At 50.9% G+C, this 21,441-nt stretch overlaps 1 protein-coding gene across 1 annotated transcript in view; it reads right to left on the bottom strand.

The window, feature by feature from the left end:
* LOC125943481 (isocitrate dehydrogenase [NADP] cytoplasmic-like) overlaps positions 1 to 21,441 on the bottom strand; it is a 32,888-nt gene that overhangs the window by 3,732 nt on the left and 7,715 nt on the right. The window contains exon 3 of the mRNA XM_049662817.1: positions 8,997 to 9,098. Coding sequence (XP_049518774.1) covers positions 8,997 to 9,098 — 102 coding nt within the window. The remainder of the gene's footprint in view (positions 1 to 8,996; positions 9,099 to 21,441) is intronic.

Below are 21,441 nucleotides of genomic sequence, written 5' to 3' on the forward strand. Positions count from 1 at the left end.
CAGTGCTCGACACCGACGGTGGCGGGCAGACAAGCGTCCCAAATCGGGAGTGAGCATCCTTTGTTGTTGCCCCGAGGCAGCCCCTTTCATCAGCGTCGCCCAGACGGCGACAGCGCCCGACACCGGCCATGACGAGTTAACCGGATCGAGGCGAGAGGCCAACTTCCAGGAATTGCTACCGTGGGAGCGACAACGATCTCGGTTTTCCAGAAGAGCGCGCAGTGGCAGCAAAAGACGAGCGCAAGGATACAACGGTAGAGGAGGAGTTGGCTGAACACGACAAATCCTCTGATTGGCCGCACCAAGGTCAGCAAATTCCCCAGACGAGTCTCCTAGGGAAGACGAAGGCTTAAAAGCGGAGACCGGTGGTGCAGGGGGGAGGTTGACGTGACCTGAAACGAACTGAGACGTGGAATATGCTCCTAATGGAGTGGGCTTCCGTACAAGGAGCCAGTGTGAATAATGTAAATTAAATCAGTTTCCTCTTTCCTACTACCGGATAGAGTGCTCAATGGCTTGGGGGATTCCCTTGGCCCAAACGCCACCCCGAAAGCCGCAACACCGTGTGCAGTCGTCGACAGAATCGTATGTCACCTACATACAGGAAGTGCTCGCGCTTTGCCGGAAAGTCGATGAGCACATGACCGAGGTTGACAAGGTGGGCCATATGCTAAAAGGCATCGCGGACGACGCCTTCAATTTGCTCGTCTATAACGACGTTTCTACTGTCGACGCCATCGTCCAAGAATACCGCTGCTTCGAGGTAGCCAAAAGCCGCCGCGTCGTCCCACAGTTTTCCCGGCTCCGAAACACCCCTGCCACGTCCTCTTGCTCCGCTCTTCCTGCCACACGACCTTTTCAAGAGAACGTCACGCGTATCATTCACCGTGAGATTCAAGCGGCGAGTCCGGCCCCCCTTCATCCACGACCGCTCGACGATAGCTTTGACCCAGCGGCCCGTACTATTTCCGTTATACAAGCAGTTGTGCGGCAAGAAATTGCAAACCTTGGTATCCCTACAGCCTGCTCTGTCTCCCGACCTGATTCGGCACCCACTCCTATGTCCGCAACCTTTAAAGACCAGTATTTCGTTCCCAGACCACGTAATCCTGCTGAATGGCGAACCCCAGGCGACAAACCGATATGCTTCCGCTGCCACCGAGTTGGTCACGTAACCCGGTACTGCCGCACCACCTGGATGCCGCCGTACTGGGGCTCATTCCCTGCTCCTCGCCCATACGCCGACGCTCGCCGTTACTCACCTCGCCATCCGTACCCTACTTCTGATGCCCCTGAAAGCCGCTCCTCCGGGCGATCGCCGTTGCCTGAACGCCGTCGCTCCCCGTCACCCCAACCTCGCCGCTTTTCCTCGCCAAACCGCCGGACGGAAAACTAGGCAATGCAGCTCTTGGAGGTAGTGCTGCATCACGTTCGTCCTGTCCATATCCTCCGTTGACGCTCCTCACGAACGCGAACCTAATTGACGTAGACGTGGATGGTGTTCCATTCAAGGCATTGATTGATACTAGAGCCCAAGTGTCCATAATGAGCGCTAATCTATGTCGTCGCCTCAAAAAAGTTCTTACGCCTGCCATCACTCGAGCCGTACGCGTCGCCAATGGCGCCACTGTTGCCGTCAGTGGTATGTGCACTGCTCGCGTAGGAATTGCTTGGCTGCCAAGTTCCAGTCCTGTTTACCATGCTGACCAGTTGCCCTCATGACCTAATCTTCGGACTCGACTTTCTGACGACGCATTCTGCCCTCATCGACTGTTCCACCTGTACGCTGTGCCTCGAGCTTCCTCTTGATTCCGACGTTCGCCCCGAACAACCGAACACCCTCTGCACTACAGCGTTTGTTCGGTTACCTCCAAAAGCCTTAACCTTCGTCGAATTGGCCTCAACGGCAATCGTGCCTGGTGGCCACTATGTCGTCGCTCCTATTCGTGATGTCCTCCTGGCGCGCGACGTCTCTGTGCCACACTCCGTCGTTACCCTTGCCGCTAATCGGATGTGTCTCCCCGTTATCAATTTTGGCTTGACGAAGCGAGTGTTACCTGAAGGCATAGGGGTGGCGACGTTCCGGTCAGTGACAGACGACCACGTCACTGCTTTTGCAGCCGACGCGTCTCCAGATCCTCCTGATTACCTGCAGGATGCCTTGAACCTCGACGGCCCATTACGTCCCATGGTCGCTCCGGACCTCGCTCCTGACCAAGCAGCCGCCCTATATCGCCTTTTTCTGTCCTACCGCGACATATTTGACACTTACAATCGCCCACTTGGTCAGACGTCCCTTGTTCAGCATCGGATAAACACTGGTGATGTTGTTTCCATTCACCGCCGACCGTATCGTGTGTCCACGGCAGAGCGGCAAGTTATTCAGCAGGAAGTAAAGAAGATGCTCGCCAAAGGCATTGTTGAGCCCTCGTCGAGTCCTTGGGCGTCGCCGGTCGTGCTCGTCAAAAAGAAAGCTGGCAGGTGGCATTTCTGCGTTGATTACCGCCACCTAAACCGAATCAATAAAAAGGACGTTTACCCTTTACCATGAATTGACGACGCTCTTGATTGTCTTCACGGTGCCAAATACTTCTCGTCCATTGACCTTCGATCTGGTTATTGGCAGATTTCCATCGATGAGCAAGACCAAGAAAAGACCGCTTTCGTCACTCCAGATGGCCTCTACTAATTTAAGGTTATGCCGTTCGGTTTATGCAATGCCCCCGCCACGTTCGAACGGATGATGGACTCTGCTTCAAGGTTTCAAATGGTCAACTTGCCTTTGTTACCTCGACGACGTCCTTGTGTTTTCTTCTACATTTGAGACCCACCTTGAGCGCATCGCAGCCATCCTTGACGTCTTCCGCAAGGCTGGGCTCCAATTAAACTCATCGAAGTGCCACTTCGGGCGCCGACAGATTACAGTGCTCGGCCATCTCGTCGATGCTTCCGGAGTACAACCCGACCCGGAGAAGGGTCGAGCAGTAACGGCTTTTCCTGTACCTCAGTCTGTCAAAGACGTCCGGAGTTTTGTGGGGCTCTGTTCTTATTTCCGACGGTTCGTGAAAGATTTCGCAGCAATCGCTCGACCACTCACTAAACTTCTGAAGAAAGACGTGCCTTTTACGTGGGGTTCCCCTCAGGCTGCCGCATTTTCACGCCTTATCACGATTCTGACCAATCCACCGATCTTGGCCCACTTTGACCCGTCCGCACCTACAGAGGCCCGAACCGATGCCAGTGGTTATGGGATCGGCGCCGTCTTAGCGCAACGCCAACACGGACACGACCGCGTTATAGCCTACGCTATCCGCGACACCGAGACGTGCACAGCCGGCTCCTGACAACTGCAGAGCGTAACTATTCGATTACCGAGCGCGAATGTCTTGCTCTCGTCTGGGCTGTTTCAAAGTTCCGCCAATATTTATATGGCAAGCCCTTCTCAGTAATCACAGACCATCATGCGCTGTGTTGGCTTTCGTCGCTCAAGGATCCTACTGGCCGGCTCAGTCGTTGGGCTCTCCGACTACAAGAATATCCCTACACAGTGACGTACAAGTCGGGACGCCAACACCAGGACGCAGATTGCCTCTCTCGCTACCCAATCGAAGACCCGACGTCTACGTCTGAGCCTGACACCGATGCCTGCGTTCTCTGTTTTTCCACTGGTCCATGTCACCGACGAGCAGCGCCGTGACCCGTCCTTGGTCATTGACCGCCTGGAATCGCCACTTACCGACAGTTCCCTTCGCTTATTCACACTTCAAGATGGCGTACTGTACCGCCACAACGTTCACCTCGACGGCCCAGCATTACTCCTTGCGATCCCTAAACACCTTCGCTCGGCTGTTCTCCACGAACTTCACGACCTCCCCATTGCCGGTCACCTCGGTGTGTCACGTACCTACGACCGGATCCGCCGACGCTTCTTTTGGCCAGGGCTTGTTCGCTCCGTTCGAAGATACGTAGCTGCGTGTGAGAAATGCCAGCGACGCAAGATACCATCGACGCTCCCTGCTGGGTACCTACAACCAATCGACATTCCCGCGGAGCCATTCTTTTGGTTGGTTTAGATTTACTTGGTCCCTTTCCTCTTTCTACCTCTAGGAACAGGTGGATGGCTGTGGCCACAGATTACGCCACGCGCTACGCCATCACCCGAGCGCTCCCTACAAGCTGCGCCACAGATGTTGCCGATTTTCTTCTACGCGACGTGATTTTATTACATGGAGCTCCGCGACAACTTCTCACAGACCGTGGCCGGACATTCCTGTCAAAAGTTATCGCGGACATCCTGCAGTCCTGTGCCACGAGGCACAAGCTATCCACGTCATACCATCGGCAAACAAATGGCCTCACAGAGCGTCTTAATCGCACTCTCACAGACATGCTCGCGAAGTATGTCTCTTCAGACCACACTGACTGGGACCTGACTCTACCGTTTGTAACCTTTGCGTATAACTCCTCGCGCCACGACACAGCCGGCTATTCCCCATTTTCCCTTCTGTTCGGCCGAGAACCAGCACTGCCCCTCGACACAACTCTCCCTGTTCACGCGGCACCCACCAGTGAATAAGCACTTGATGCCGTCGCCCGCGCTGCCCACGCAAGGGAAATTGCCCGTGACCGCCTTCTGAACTCCCAAGAGAGTCAAAGGCGTTTGTAGGATCGGCGACACCGAGACGTGCACTTCCCGCCTGGTTCTTTGGTGCTTCTGTGGTCTCCGTCGCGTCAGGTCGGCCTGTCAGAAAAACTGCTGTCTCGTTACACAGGCCCCTACTGAGTGCTTCGGGCCGTGACTCCCATCACCTACGAGATCGCCCCTGACTCCCCATCTGCTTCCCAGTCCAGCGATATTGTGCACGTTACACGACTGAAGCAGTATCACCCTCCCAGTGATGACATTTAGACGCTCCGGGACGTCGCTTCTGCCGCCGGGGAATTATGCTACACGCGTGTGGAATTTGATTGTTTGAACGAGGCGTGCGGGCGCCATCACTCGAGAAAATAACAGAAAGAACGAGCTGAGCTCGCGCTGTGAACCTAACCGGTCAGCGCTGCAACCGCTGTTGTACATACAACCTGTAAATAGTTGCTCGTCTTACTGACTCGTCTTTCGCGTAACAATGTTGAACCACGTTTTATTCCAAAGTACATTCATAGGTGGAGGAGAAAATCAGCTTTATCTCAGAACCCCTGGTCAGTATACTATTGCTCAGCATATGAGCATTTCTGCATTTTGCCCCCATCTAAATACCATGGCCTAAGCCAAATCCAATCCACACAGGACCTTGACATTCCATGCCAAAGCTTCTCTCGAAATTGAGGTGATTTATTTTTTTATTTTATTCATATTACGGGCCTCATAGGTCCATGCAGGGAGGACCACAGAAAACAAGCGTTCTCAGCAGATAACAATGTGTGGCGCACAGATGGTATCATCGACATTATTGTGACATCGTGACAAAGCAACATAAGAAATGTCGTGTAGCATTAAGACTGGGTATGATGCTGCTAGTCAAAGAAAAATAAACATCGCTGTAAGTGTTTCCTATGGCGTGCTCATGGGCGCTATAACGTAAAATGATTCCAAACTGTTTTGATTCCAATTTCTGCAATCAGCCTCCACGATTGGTCAACACATTTTCGGGCCGTTCCCAACTTCGCCTGTCTGTCACGCGACGTCACGGAAACCGCAATAGCTCCGGCCCCATCTGATATAATTTGTACACACTGATTATGCATGATTAAACCGCACAAAAGAAAAATAATCATTCCTCATTCGATGTCTTTTCACCAGTAGCTCTCTGCTATTGGTCCATTGTTATCTGGCTACGCCCACTTCGCCTGTCTGTCACGCGACGTCACCAAACTGCGAAAACTCACCACGTCAAAGTGACGTGTACGCGAAAAAATGCATTAATATGCCGAACAAAACTGAGAATTTTTCTGAATAGCCAAAGACTGCCCCGTTCCGAAAGGAATCAAAGATGGCTGCCCGCCGATCGCTCAGGCCCTCGCTACTCGCACCTGCCGGTGAGCGTGTATTTATTTGCGCATTATAAACCTTTTTGCATGGCAGTAAAACGTTATCGAGCCCTTTCGGCATGCATACGACATCGCTCTGCCAACTCTTCCTTGCTGAGGTTCCGTTTTAGCGCCATTCTTATCCTTCCGTTTCACGCCGCCGCGATTTTCGACCAGCCACCACTAGCTAAGTAAGGCGAAGCGGACCAATCGGAGAAGCCGGCACCACCCTTTTCATGCGGTTATCTATTTTCACTGTGCTGGCTCGGCTCCATCGAAACCCTCTCCACTAGAGCGTGCTCCTTGCATCTTGTCAGCCAATTAGATAAGAAAAACCGCTGAGTGTAGACAATGTTATTGGCTTTGAAAGCGAACAAAGGTGACATCCTATAAACGAGGAGAGTGTTTGATTGGGTTGTTCAGACAACGCTGCGGGTTACCGCCCGATGCTTGCGTCGGTGGTTAGGTAAATTTGACGTCAGGAGTTTGGAATCAAAACGGTTTGGAATCATTTTACGTTATAGCGCCCCATTTCTGAGAGCCGTAGATAAAAGAAAAATCTTAAAAAGACAAGTAAAAAAATGTGACACCAGTAGTAAAAAAAATGATAGCCTCGCGGCTGGCATCATAACAGACAAATGAAATAAACGTTGTCATGAAAACCCGCTGTGGTTGCTCAGTGGCTATGGTGTTGGGCTGCTGAGCACGAGGTCGCGGGATCGAATCCGGGCCACGGCGGCCGCATTTCGATGGGGGCGAAATGCGAAAACACCCGTGTACTTAGATTTAGGCGCACGTTAAAGAACCCCAGGTGGTCCAAATTTCCGGAGTCCCCCACTGCGGCGTGCCTCATAATCAGAACTGGTTTTGGCACGTAAAACCCCATAATTTAATTTTTTTTTCGATGTCATGAAAGAGCCTGAATAGTGTACGTTATAGGATAGTACATACAGTAATAATTGGAGGACGCTTAAGCTTCGCCTTTAAGCATGGAAGACAATAGCATTCAAAGATCCCTGATTGCTTCTCACGCTTCCCGGCGACTGCATCTTATGTACCGTAATCTCTATCGGGAAACGCTCGCGGCGAATGCTATGCACGAACACGAGCTTTGTGGTAGAAACGCAGCCTCTTGCAATGACCGATCCCGGAGAAAGTGCACAGCCACGTCCACAAAATTTATCATTTTCAGGTTTCTTTTTAAAGCGAAGCTTTCTGGGTCTCCCTGATTCGTCCGTGAGCGACGAAAACGCACTGCAGGTAAGCCAGCTTACACAATGGAACCATCTGAGCATCGGCGCACCCAATATAACGGCGCACGACAGTTGTACCGCAGTTATACCGATAAGATCAATGGGAAGTGCAACGCCACGCTACCGAGACGAACTGTATATCTGCCGTTGCCGATACACGGGATCGGCCTTATGGGCACGATCGCGCTCGCGCTTACATTGGCGTACGGCAGCCTCTTCTGCCGGGCGCTGCACTCGCGGCCTAGCCATGGTGACGGCCGGGAATGCATTGCGTGACGCGTGCAATGCAATGCAGATATATACAGTTCGTCTGAGTAGCGTGGCGTTGCAGTTACCATTGTTCTTATCGGTACAACTGCGAATGTACACTGCAGTGCGCGTATTGGCAACCGCAGAGACTCTAACCGTCTAACGCTGCGACCACAAGGCAATACTGTGCAAGTGTACAGTCGCCCGTAAAAGTGTGAGTGTATACGTGTAGGCAACGGCTACATTATCTAAAATAAAGGCTATGCAACTTAAAGAAATGTGCCTTCATTTAACTTCAACGTTCAAAAAACACCATCTTTTTTTTTATATATATAATTTTTTTTGTCACTTTCTCGCTCTCCCGCTCTTGTCCCCTCGTCTTAGAAACCGCGCCTAGCCAGTCAAGCGCCGGCGCTCATTTTCTTTTCAGTCTCTCCCTTTACAGCCAGCCACAGCGGACATCGACGTGACGTCACTCCACTAACCCTTTAAAACTAACCCGCCGAGGATGACGAGGCCGCCTTTGACGAAGATAGGTCCTCCTATCGAAACGTTGGCCAGCCTTTCTGAGGCACCTTATCCCTGTTTATAATCCTTATTCACCATCCTGAACAAGCAATCAAATCACATATGCATCGCATCGCGTTGCTCAGCATTTATTCCGTTCGTTGCGGGGTCGTTTGCTTTAGACTTTCATTCAGTTTGTATGGGAGAAAGCTTCGCATTGAACCACCTTTCTTTATGAAACGGGCTTTGACTTTTTTTTTGCACATTCAATATTTCAGTCTGAGAAGATTTAACATAAAAGGCATGCACTGTTGGTGTTTTGTTTCATGTCATTTGTTTTTGGGCTCTCATTCTACAAATTTCGAGCAATAACTTTGTCAAGAATGTAAGACAAGGTATGAGCAATTTTAGCCATAGAATGGCTCGGCAATATAACCGGCATGCAGGAATGTCATATAGCAAGGCATGGCATATACATATGCGTAAATATGTACGGGAATTTCCGCTCACGAGACGCCGGCGACGGACGCCCACCCCAGATTTTCTGCGAATCGGGGCCCTTAACGCTGTCGCGTTAAAAACGACTTGACTGGTAATATAATGTGGGAATGCATTGACCGCACAAGCTGACCATTCGAAAACAGTGAATTTGTAGGTGCTTTTAGTTTCAGCATATCTCATGGCCATCTACAGCATTCACAATTCAAGCACGATCTGCTGACTATGCAAATTTGTTGCTCTCACACTATGCAAATTTTGTTGTGTCCGAAAGGTAATACTGTAAAATATCTGATATAGTAGGCCTCGTATAATGCTTTCGTCTTCTCCCTACACTGTTCTGAAGACTTAAAAACTAAGCGCGTCACAGAAGCCAGCGACATTGTCCCAGTGTGCTGGCTTGATCCAGACCGTTCGGTGCTGCTGGACACTACCGCCCCTTAACGGATCCAAAGGCCTCACCTGGTAGAATCTCGGCGTGGCTTGCAGCTGGAGGCACTCTTCTTCTTGGGGCTTTGCGCCCAACCAGTCCGCAAAGTACCGCTCACGGGCAGGTCTCCGAGCCTACATGTGTCAACAAAAAGTGCACCAGTTAGTATCTCCGGCACAATAAGCTATGAGATAGGCCCAGTTGCCCTTAGGCGCCCGATCAGGGTTTTTAGTACACACATTCCCTGATGTGTTAGGCGTGCAGGCATTCCGGTTTGACTTGTTGCGTGCATAGCCAGTGAGCTTTCCTTCACGGGATTCAACGTTTAGCTTGGCCTCGTAATAACTGTAATGACACTTAGCATTAAAGGAGGGGGCAAAAGTTTGGACCATTTAATTTAGGAACAAAAGTTTCTCTTTCTAGCAAGGCCCGCGACTACTCACCGCCCGAAGAGTGCGTGCCAAGGGATGCGTGGTACACTCCCATAATTTTATGGCAGTTCATGCCATAAGGAAAGTCAGGCGTACGCGGTGCATGTATGTACAGCAAGAATTTTGTTAGTGCTTAAAGCGTAAAACAGAAGGAGTGAAACTAAGAGGAGTGGTACGTGTTGCTGAAAAATATGACAAACCTCGGGCAGGCGAGCAATGAATCTCCTCTGCTGCGTGTCTTTCACTCTTGACGCTCCCACTTCATCGACGTGATGAGCAAATTAAAAAGGAATTACAACGTAGAGACTAGGGAACCGTTAAGCTTTGTTTGCGGTCACTGAATCACTCGCGAGGCGCTGCTGCCGAAACACTGCGATGCTATTGTGTCGCTGTGCAGGGATGTACCAAGCTGTACTGCCGCATGCGTGCGATTGATTCAAATTTCGTTCGCAAAGACAAGTGGCGCTGTCAGCGCTGCGGCTGCCTTCTGCTTGATGACGGGGATTGTGGTTGTCGTTTTGCAAAGCAATGCTCTGGTAGAAAGTTAATCGCAAAAATACAGAGACGTGCATTTGTTTAGAAACAAAAAAAAGTCGCAGTTCCGCGCGAAAGGCGAAGCATCGATTGCGATAGAAAATTAGCAGATAGCTATATGAAGCAAGGATAGTAGTTTAATGGGCCGTATAAAGTTGTAAACATTGGCTTACTAACTAAATAGACTAACACGGTGTCACGCGCGCTCAGGTAAACATGAACACATCATGCTCGATGACCCCGGAAACTCGCAGTGAAAACGCCTGAGTGAGAAAGCGCGCTAGCAGCAGCGGGCAAATTGACCTTGGCGCTTGTCTCTCGTCTCGCTTCAACGCAACTAAATGTCGAAAGCACAGTGCATAGGAAGCTACCTGCACGCGGCGCATGGACTTTGTCCCCATCGCAGTTCCCTTTGAAGATGAGGCCTGCGCGGGCGCGCACTTTGCCCACATCGCAGATCGCTTTCAAGATACGGCGCCCGCGCGGCCGTGCTGTGAACAGCAGCCGACGGAGGAGAACGTACCCCCCTCCCACCCTCCCTCCCTCTCCGTCACCTCGCCCCCGTGCTTCGCGCGCGTAAGAAGACCGCGCGCTTTCGGCCTGCCTTCCACCCTCGCGCGCGCTACATTGAGCCGCGATTGCCGGCTCACCCTCGTGCGCTTTCACTCGCACACACAGCGTACGGCGCGCGGCGACGACTTCAGCGCCGTTGGACTTTATACGCAACCTCAGGGCGACGGCGGCGCCGACGGCAAAAATGCGCTTGGAGTGTCCATATAATTGCTAACGCAATAAAATAAATGTTCGCTTACTCCTGCTTTGTTTTACCTGAGGTCTAAAACAATGTGTTTAGACATACTGTATACCATAGAGTTTCATTCTGTAATTACTGTATGAATCTATGCTATATACTCGTGGACAACTTTTGAATATGAAGCGAAGGATACGGAACCACAGCGCGCCTATTTCACTGCTGCTGGACGTAGTCCCGCAGTTTTGTTCATGTTTTTGTACGTGGGAAATAAAAAAATAATATTTCGTTTTTTTTTTCAGCACCTAATTCGAAACGATATGTAATATTCACCAGTCATCTACTAGCATTTGTGTTTTTAGTTTGCCCTTTCCAGTTTTCGCGCATGCGAGACCGTCGCACATTTTACGCGTTCCTCAAAGGTAAGATGGCGCCCGCCGCTTCGGGTGAGCATTCATCGCTTGCTGTACCGCCAATAAACTCCCCTGAGTAGCTGTTGACGAACGACAGCAGAAAAAGGCCATCGAAGCTCACAAAACAAGTGTTTGCAGCATCTAGGCGGAAAAGAAGCGAACCTACCTGGAAATCGAAAAGTTGGCATGTGGTACATACAGGCGAGTGAGCGAGCTGACTGCAGCGCCGGCTCTACTGGCGCCAGCGCAGTTTTTTTTTTGCCGTCGGCTTCGGCGTCGCCGTGATGTTCCGTAAAAATTCCAAGTGCGATAACACCGTCGCCGCGCGCCGCATGCTGTATGTGCGAATCAAAGGGTGCGAGGAGAGCCGACGATCGCGGCTCAATCTCGCGCGCGAGGTAGGAGAGCGGGAAGGAAGTGCGCCGCCTTCCGTGGCGCTCTAGGTTCCAGTTGGAGGTAATGGAGGGGGGCTGCCTTGCCCTCCCGCCGCGACTTCGTTGTTCCGCGGCTCCGCGTGCCATATCTTGAAGGCGATCTGCGTTGAAGGCAAGTCAAGGCGCTTGGATGGCTCACACCTTTGCGCGTGCTGCATTCTCGCCGCTCAGTTTGCGTTGATGCGATAGACAGCACGAAGTTCACTTCGCTCGCTGCTACCCCAGCGCTTCCTCACGGCAGTGTTTTGACAGCGAGTGTCTGCGCTCATCTAGTCTAATGTCTGCATGCGTGCCTGTGCGTGCTGACGCCCTGCTTGTTAATTTAGTTAGTGAGCGAAAGTTTGGAAGTTTATACGGCCGATAAAACAACTATCCTTACTTTGTATACCAGTCTATTTTCTATCGCAATTGATGCTTCGTCTTTCCGGCGAAACTGCGACTTTTATTCTAAATCATACAGGCACCTCTTCTCAACTAAAGGAATAGCAGATGTCATAATGCCTTGTGGCAAATATTAAAAAAATCCTTGCACCTAATACGCTAATTTAATTTAGTGGTGACGGGTTTAGAAGTGACAGCGGACTCTTCTAGAATGTTCCAAACAAAAATATTTTTTTGCTAATATAAACGCAGAATATCACCACTGCACCCTGATTAAAACGAACGCGATGATACAGTTCATTTCTATTGTGCTCTTACGATCTTATCAAAATACAAATGACTACTCTAGTATGCGCATTAAATGCACTTCACAATTCCTTCATCGGCCTTCGACACGTGCAATTTGGTTACCATCTCACGCAAGAAAAATCGTGGACTCATCAGCCTTTAGTCACGACAGTGGTAAGCAGCTCCACTGCAAAATACTTCACACGATATACCAACCTCATGCATACAATCTTTATAATGCTTACATAAGCGACGTCTGTGATTAGTTTTCACTTGAACGCCACTGAACATTGATGATTAACTGTTGTTACACCTTGTGCATCTACAAGCAAGCAGATTTATAATAAGTTGCAGTTGGGATTATCGGTGAGATGATAGTTATCCGAAATTTCTTGTATGACTCTGGATAGACTCCTACAAAGATTTACTGCACCCCGAATTTGACCACGCAGTATATTTGACGGCTGCAAATTTTTGTGGGGGCCCTGGTGTTTGAAGAGAGGCAGAACGGTTTGTGTCCGCTTCAACTTAGAGGAAGGTATTAAGGCAACTTGCAACGTGTTGTCGTCTAACTTGGAAGCCGCGGAGTTGGGTATTAGTCTTCAGGATAGAGCACTGCACGGGCCGATTTTTTCAGCCCGGGCCCGGCCCGGGCCCGATTTTACGTCGGGCTACCCGCCCGAGCCCGACCAAAAGTTTTGTGGTGAGAGCCGAGCCCGGCCTGGGCCCGGAAATAATCTACGTTACCCGCCCGGCCCGGCCCGCCACCCCTTTACCTTAGTCCCGAGCCCGGCCCGAGCCCGGCCCGAGACCAAAAAAGACCACCGAGTGGCATTAAAAAAATTAAACAAAGAAGAGAAAGAAAGGAATTTATTTTTAAGGCATGTATACATGTCATATGCAATTATGAACACTATTTGAGTGGTCTGAACGCAAATACCAGCGCGCGAAGTAGTACGAATGACCCTGCCGAGCAGTATCGCCAGCACTTTCCAACGGCGCGACTTTGATGCGGCCCAATCCACTTCTATCCCCACGCCGCGAGCGTATTTTTCCACGTCGGGCGCCTCACTGCAAAGCATGCGCCGCACCAGCCGCTTGTCCCACTCAACCGTATTCTAGTACAATCTGCCGAAGCGCAGCCACGACCACTGATCTCCACGCCACGACAGGTCCTGAGCGCAGCGCATGTATGGAGTAAATGGCGACAAAAAAAAAAAAAGCGTCTGGTTCGTCCATGGTGCAGTGTACTGCGCTGCTGCTAGGCGGCTGGTTGAGAACATGCGTGTAATCATAGATAGACGCAGTGCCATATTTCAGCTGCGTGACTAATTATCTTACCAGTAATCGTTTTACCAATTCGCCTTTGAAGAATCAGCAAGTCGCGAATGCGCTAACACCGCGCAGAAAGCATTATTTACATTGATTTAGGTAAGGAATACAATGGCATCCTTTGGTTTGAGGCGACTTCGGTCTTTATGGACTTTTACATTCTGTTCAAACAGCGCAAAATACGACGGAAGAAGAAAAAGGAGGTACACAGGAGTAAGCACTGCTAGCTTCCAGCTGCTCCGGGGCAACACGTTTTTCAGAGTCGAGACGCGCGAGGATAACTCGCTGCACGTTACATGCACTCCACCAGAAAGTCCGGGTCAAAAAGCCCATGCCGTGCCTGAGCCCGGCCGGAGCCCTTGAAAAAGCTGCCCTACCCGGCCCTGACCCAGGCCGCGGGCCGGGCCCGACCTTTCGGGTAAGCCCGAGCCGGTGCAGTGCTCTACTTCCGGACTCTCCACAATATAGCGCAGTGCATTTGCTCATGAGGAACCTCGAAAAATATTCAAGTTAATGTGTGGGGAGCCTTAATCTGGGTCTGACTTGGCACTGACACGATCTTGGACTAGGAATTTCTGGATGGCGAAAGAGGACGATATGCACGGTTCAGTGTTTAATCGAGCATTTCGCACTTTCGGAGCATAATGTATATAAATGGAAGAATGAATGTTGTAGTTTATTCCATTCAAGCGGGCTGATACAAATAGCCGTGGTGTTTCAAAGACAGTGCTGTTCAAAGCGAGTGCTATCGCGATAGGTAACTCATGTTTACCACACTAAAGGACAGGCCGATGCATGACCATGCCGTCATGCGTGACCACCTCGTTCGTAACGAATAGACCTCGAACACAGGAGCTACGTCTAGGCGATGCTGGCGCAGTTAAGCAGCCGGCAGCTCGACCACTGCGGACAAGTGTGCTTGGTCTCTGGGCTATATAGGCAGGATTGTGGGCAACAATGGAGGTGTCTCGTGTTCTAACTGCAGCTGACACAGGCTAGCGAGAGCAGCGGGCGCCAAAATCTTGCACATGTTATTAAAACAATTACCGAAGCTGCGTTATAAAAGATGTGCATGTTTCTCAATGCATGGTTATTACTGAATAATTACATAAAGCGGGAGTGTTGACGCCGTGCTTTACTTTCAGCCGCGAGTAGCCTGCTTGGTGATATCCAGATGCTTACAAGTCGCTTTCTTTTTAAACAGTTTGGGATGGGTCAAGAAGTAGATATTTGCCGTCGCATAATTATTAATTATCAGCGTTTTTCTTTTCTGATAAGACATGTTGAGTGTTGATGCTGAGTTAACATACATATGAGCGTATAGAAGCAATACGCATTTCAATAGACGGTTGTGCATCAACGAGCAAAAAGAATGAACGTACAATGCGGAGGCATCAAACTTTCTGTCAAAAAAGTTCATTGCTTGGAAAAATATCAGGAACATCGTTGGAGAAAAATAAGTTCAAATTTTAAAGCCCGCTCCAACATCAGTTTGTCGGCGGCATTTCTCACAGAGGTTAAGTAGAATACCGAATGTCACAGTGTCCAATTTGGATATTCTCAGTAATAATCGTCTGTTATAACGTGTCTCACAGTGTGGGGTTGTTGCACAATAGGTTGTCTCGTCAGTTAAAGCTACGGGGGACCATTAGTATGTTTTACGGAATTTTTATATATAGCCTGTGGCAGATAGCATATTCCTTGTGCCTAATTGAGCCGGATTATTCGAAGAAGGCGGACATACTTGCACGAGAAATTGAAACATATATTCAACTCATTAACGGAAGATGACTAATTACCTCGTTTTAATTATTTACGACATGGACGTACCAGTTGCTTTTCTGTTGCAGTGCATCAAATAGCGTTTTGTTAAAAAGTAAGGGGAACAATATCGCATTTCTACGACGAGTTTTATGGTGCATATCTCGGATCTGATGTGATTCTGTAAATTCATTTTAAGTGGATACGCCTTGCAAACTCATTGGCTGCAATGCTTAAATTGCAACATGTGCCGTAAAGTAAATAATTGAGAAGTAAATTAGTGCGTTTTTTAATTAGTTAAATATGTGTTTACATTTCTCGTGCAAGTAATCTCTGCCTCTCAAAATATTCCATCTCAAGAACTACAATTATTTTATCTGCAACAACGATTCTTGAAAATTCTGTAAAAATGAAAAATGATCACCCCGTATATCATACATAGGATATTTTCACGCACTGTTGATTCAGCAGTCATATACCGGTAAATTTGGTATGCAGGGGAACAAATTGCGAAATATAAAATTAATAAGATTTAAAAGTGCGCAGCCTCGAATCTCTGGTCAGGAGAGTCCCATTCATTCGTTAGATGTATACACGAGACTATCTCTGCAGGCAGTAGCTGACGCGCAATGATGGAGGAGAATGGGGACAGAATTACGCCGGCTCCATTAACACACGTTAACGTAACCTTGTTTAGTAGTAATTAACATGTTAACTACGACGGGATGTATTGTGCGTCCCGTAAACATTGGAATGCACACTTGAATTGCTACACCGTCTGTTGCTCCAATTTGTACTTTGAGTGCACGTATAGAGTTATGTGAGCACTGACGTACTTAAAATCAAGGACGAATCTGAAAATGGCCACAACGTTTTACTTAAAAGCACATTCAGGTGATATTAAAGAAGCGGGTGCTGCCTGCTGCTGATGTGAAATCTCAGCGCGCAGTAACAATGTACGTCCTTCCTCGAGAGGTACGTTTCGCGGTTTATATTAGACAGCGTATTATACAGCGTATTATATGAGCGTACAGAGAACATGTGCACCTAGTACACAATACGTTACGTACGGTGCAAAGCCCTTTGCACCGCCTTCTGTAGGCGCTGGACAGTCGCACTAATGCGGCGAAGGCATCAGTATTTAATTGAGAGCTTTCCTGTATCTCCCTTGCGTATATATATATATATATTGTAGTGAAGAAGAAGAACAGGGAGCAAGCAGTAGTGGGGCGCTCTCATAGATGTAGGGCATGAGCGCAGATCACGAGCTCTTGGCGTTGAGACCGTTGCTCTCTGGCGACTGAACTGGTTTTTCGCCTGCCGCTTGCCGTCAGTAAATCTCCTTATCAAAGTGGTGGAGGCGCTGGGTACCCCCTTCAAACCTGGAACTCCGAAGCCGGACGTTGCCCACCACTGCTCCGACAATGCCTGATGACGCCACCCAGCAAGACGCGGCCCAAGCTCCATCGGTCATCGTGTCAAGCGCGCTGCGTCAGCGCGATCCCGCTTTCTTTAGCGGCACCGATGACTATGATGTAGAAGATTGGCTAACGTCGTTTGAAAGGGTGAGCGCGCACAACAAGTGGGACGACGCTACAAAACTACGCAGCGTCCTGTTCTACCTAACACACGTCGCAAACCTCTGGTTTCGTAACCATGAGTCAGACTTCGCCAATTGGACGGCTTTCAAGACGAGCTTCGCGGAAGTGTTCGGTCGCCCCGCAGTGCGCAAGCTTCGCGCTGAACAGCGTCTACGCGGACGTGCGCAGCAGCAGGGCGAGAACTTCACGAGCTATATTGAAGACGTCATTGACTTGTGCAGGCGCGTGAATCCTTCTATGATTGAGCAAGACAGGATAAAGCACATCATGAAAGGCATAGACGACGACGCCTTTCAGATGTTGCTGGCCAAGGACCCACGCACCGTGTCTGAACTCGTGACCTTGTGCCAGAGCTTCGACGAACTACGTAAGCAGCGCGTCCTAGCTCGGCGGCAGACGTCAACAGACGATTCCCTCGCTGCGTTGACCATCGGCGGCGACCACACGGCGCTCCTGTCACAGATTAAGGAGCTTGTGCGTGAGGAAGTTGCTCGACAGCTTTCATTTTTTCCGACCACGCAAGTGCCTACGCCTAGGCTGACTCCAACCATCCGACAAGTGATACAGGAGCAGGTCACCGAGGCTTTGCCGTCTGCCTTTCAGCCGACTGGTGTCACCGCGCCGCTATCATTTGTGGTGCCGTCTGCTGCTCCTCCGGCTCCTGTTGCCGCGCCTCTGACGTATGCGGATGCCGTCATGAAGCCACGTCCTCAACCAGCACTAACCCCTCAACCACCAATTCGACCACCAGCGACGGTGCTTTTCGGGGCGCAGCCACAGTACGCAAATCCTTGGCGCACTGCAGACAACCGCCCGATCTGCTATGCTTGCGGAATTCCGGGTCATGTTGCGCGATTCTGTCGCCGACGCTTCGCGGCGACCACGAATACGCCGACATATCCAGACTACTCCTTCCGACCTCCGTATCGCAAGCAGCCAGAACGAGAGCCTGAAACATGCGCCCGTGATCACCAGCCCACTTCCGATGCCCAACCTTTTGCTGCTCGTCGGTCCCCCTCACCGCGCCGCCGTTCTCTTTCGCCTATGCGTCGTCGGTACAACACTGGTGAGGCGGAAAACTGACTACCGCAGCTTCTGAGGCACGAGCTGCGCCGTCGTCAACCTGTCTAAGTCCTCGCTTGCCCCCCGCCAATGTTATTGAAGTGTTTGTTGACGGTGTACGAACTCTTGCGCTTGTGGACACCGGCGCCGCTATTTCTGTAATGAGCCATACGTTTTGCCGTTCTATCCGTAAAGTGACGACGCCACCTTCAGGATTTTCTCTCCGTACTGCGAGCGCACAATATATTCAACCCGTTGCAGCATGTACGGCCAGGGTGCTCATACAAGACGTGATCTACAGTGTTGAGTTCCTTGTGCTGGCCTCGTGTTCCCATGACCTGATCCTCGGGTGGGATTTTTTGTCCCGTAACCACGCTGTTATCGACTGCGCTCGTGCTCAGGTAGAGTTCGCTGTGTTTCCCGAGACGCCTTCCACCCATGTGGCCGGTCCTGGGGATAGAAAGCTTGTCGTCACCGCCGATATTGACCTGCCACCTCAGAGTGCCGTCATTGTTCCCGTTTCCTGTGCCGCCCTTTCCGACGCCACCGTTCTGTTCACGCCATCTGACTTGTTTCTTCGCCGCCACAATACGTCACTGCCTTTTGCCATCCTCGCGCTTCATCAGGAGAATACCGGACTACTTGTTTGCAACCCCAATTCAGGCCCTCTGACTTTGCACCGAAATGAAACGCTTGGCCACGTTCAGCCTGTAGACGCTGCTGTTATTGTACCCCTTGACCCCTCTGTGCCTGAGACTCAGCATCCGCTGAACGCCCTGACCCCTCACCTTGCGTCCGACGCCGTGCTCTCGGAATCTTTTCACCGTTCCATCGACAGCGACCTCGATCCGGCTGCACGGACGCAGCTTCTTGCCCTTCTACACGAGTTCCGCACTTCGTTTGACTTACCGCAAGCGTCCCTAGGCCGAACTAATGCGGTTGTTCACACGATTGACACTGGGCCTCACGCTCCTTTGCGACAGCGCCCCTACCGTGTGTCACCTGCGGAACGTCGTGTCATTACGGAGCAGGTTGACGACATGCTTCAGCGCGGAGTCATTACGCCTTCTTGCAGCCCCTGGTCCTCTCCTGTTGTACTGGTCAAAAAGAAAGATGGCTCTATTAGATTCTGTGTGGACTACAGACGCCTCAACAAGATTACTCGCAAAGACGTCTATCCTCTTCCTCGAATAGACGACGCCCTCGATTGCCTTCAAGGTGCCGAATTTTTTTCTTCCCTCGACTTGCGATCGGGATATTGGCAGGTCCCTATGGCGGCGTGTGATCGTCCGAAGACGGCGTTCGTCACACCGGATGGCCTGTATGAATTTACCGTGATGCCTTTCGGACTTTGTAATGCCCCCGCAACATTCGAACGGATGATGGACGGCATTTTACGCGGTCTGAAATGGAAGATATGTCTGTGCTATCTGGATGACGTCGTCGTGTTCTCTCCCGATTTCGCTACACATCTCTCTCGTTTACGCACCATTCTCCGCTGCCTTACAAACGCACGCCTTCAACTCAACCTGAAGAAATGTCACTTTGGGGCTCGCCGGCTAACCATCCTCGGCCACGTCGTCTCCAAAGATGGCATTCTCCCTGACCCGGAAAAACTACGTGCTGTTGCCGAGTTTCCGAAGCCTTCTACCCTCAAAGAACTTCGAAGCTTTGTCGGCTTGGCCTCCTATTTTCGTCGCTTCGTCCGAAATTTCGCCTCCATCATCGCACCGCTTACGCGGCTCCTCGCCGGCCCCAGCGACCTTTCCCACTGGACACCGGCCTGCGACGACGCATTTGCGACACTGCGCCGCCTACTTACTTCGCCCCCCGTGCTACGCCATTATGACCCTGCTGCGCCAACCGAAATACATACTGACGCCAGTGGTATCGGTCTTGGTGCAGTTCTCGCGCAACGCAAGCCCGGCTTCCCTGAGTATGTTGTGGCCTATGCAAGCCGCGCCCTCACCAAGGCGGAAGCGAATTATTCGGTCACCGAAAAAGAGTGCCTCGCGATTGTATGGGCGTTAGGAAAATTCCGCCCCTATTTGTACGGCAGGCCTTTCGACGTTGTAACCGACCATCATGCCCTCTGCTGGCTGGCTTCCCTCAAAGATCCCTCTGGTCGTCTCGGTCGATGGGCTCTTCGTATTCAAGAATTCGACATTCGCGTCGTTTACCGATCCGGGCGCAAGCATTCTGACGCCGATGCGCTCTCTCGTTCACCCGTCAAATCCGAAGCAGGGCCTCCTTCAGCGGTAGACTTTTCCCTGGACGCTCTGACCATCACCGACATGCCTTCGGAACAGCGCAAGGACCCATGGATCGCGTCCCTCTTGAAAGTTCTCTGCGCCTCTTCACCCGCTAGCCAACCCCGTGCCCTTCGTCGACAAGCCAAGCATTTCGCAATACGCGATTCACTTTTGTACCGCCGCAACTACCTGGAGGACGGACGTAAATGGCTGCTGGTCATACCCAAGCACTTGCGAGCCGATGTGTGTGCATACTTCCATGCTGATCCGCAACATGCCCATGCTGGCGGGCTGAAAACGTATCAACGGCTCCGCCAATGCTACTACTGGCGTGGGATGTACACATTTGTCCGTAAATATATACGGTCTTGTTCCGCATGTCAACAACGAAAGACGTTTAACCATACACCCGGTCAGCTGCAGCCTTTACCATGTCCTGCCCGCCCTTTTGAACGCATTGGAATCGACCTTTATGGACCGCTTCCATGCTCTGTTGCTGGCAATCGCTGGATAATTGTCGCGGTGGACCATCTGACGCGCTACGCAGAAACCGCTCCACTCCCTGCGGCTGGTGCTCGTGACGTCGCTTCCTTCATATTGCGCCATTTCATACTCCGTCATGGAGCCCCTCGGGAACTGCTGAGCGACAGAGGCCGTGTGTTTTTGTCCAACGTGATACAAGAGCTACTCCGCTCTTGTCGTATTCTTCATCGCACATCAACAGCCTACCATCCTCAAACGAATGGGCTCACAGAACGTTTCAACCGCACGCTCGGTGACATGCTGTCGATGTACATTGATTCTGATCATTCCAATTGGGACGTCGTTCTCCCCTTTGTGACTTATGCGTATAACACCGCGACGCAGTCTACGACGGGCTTTTCACCATTCTTTCTTTTATATGGCCGTGAACCATCCTCCACGCTTGACACAATTTTACCGTACCGCCCGGACGCCTCCGAATTCAGTGCAATTTCTGACGTCGCCCAGCATGCCGAGGAGTGTCGTCAGCTGGCCCGCTCGTTCACGTCCGACAGCCAAGCCCTCCAGAAAGATCGCCGCGACACCGATGAGCATGTGCTGAGTTTTGCCGTTGGATCCCTCGTCTGGCTCCGCATACCTTTCCACTCTCCTGGCCTCACCCCCAAGTTTGCTGCCAAGTACCACGGGCCATACCGCATCATCGAGCGCAGGTCTCCCGTCACTTATGTCATTGAGCCGGTCAACCCCTCCTCGG

Source organism: Dermacentor silvarum, chromosome 1 (genome assembly GCF_013339745.2).
Source record: "Dermacentor silvarum isolate Dsil-2018 chromosome 1, BIME_Dsil_1.4, whole genome shotgun sequence".
Classification (NCBI taxonomy): Eukaryota; Metazoa; Arthropoda; class Arachnida; order Ixodida; family Ixodidae; genus Dermacentor; species Dermacentor silvarum.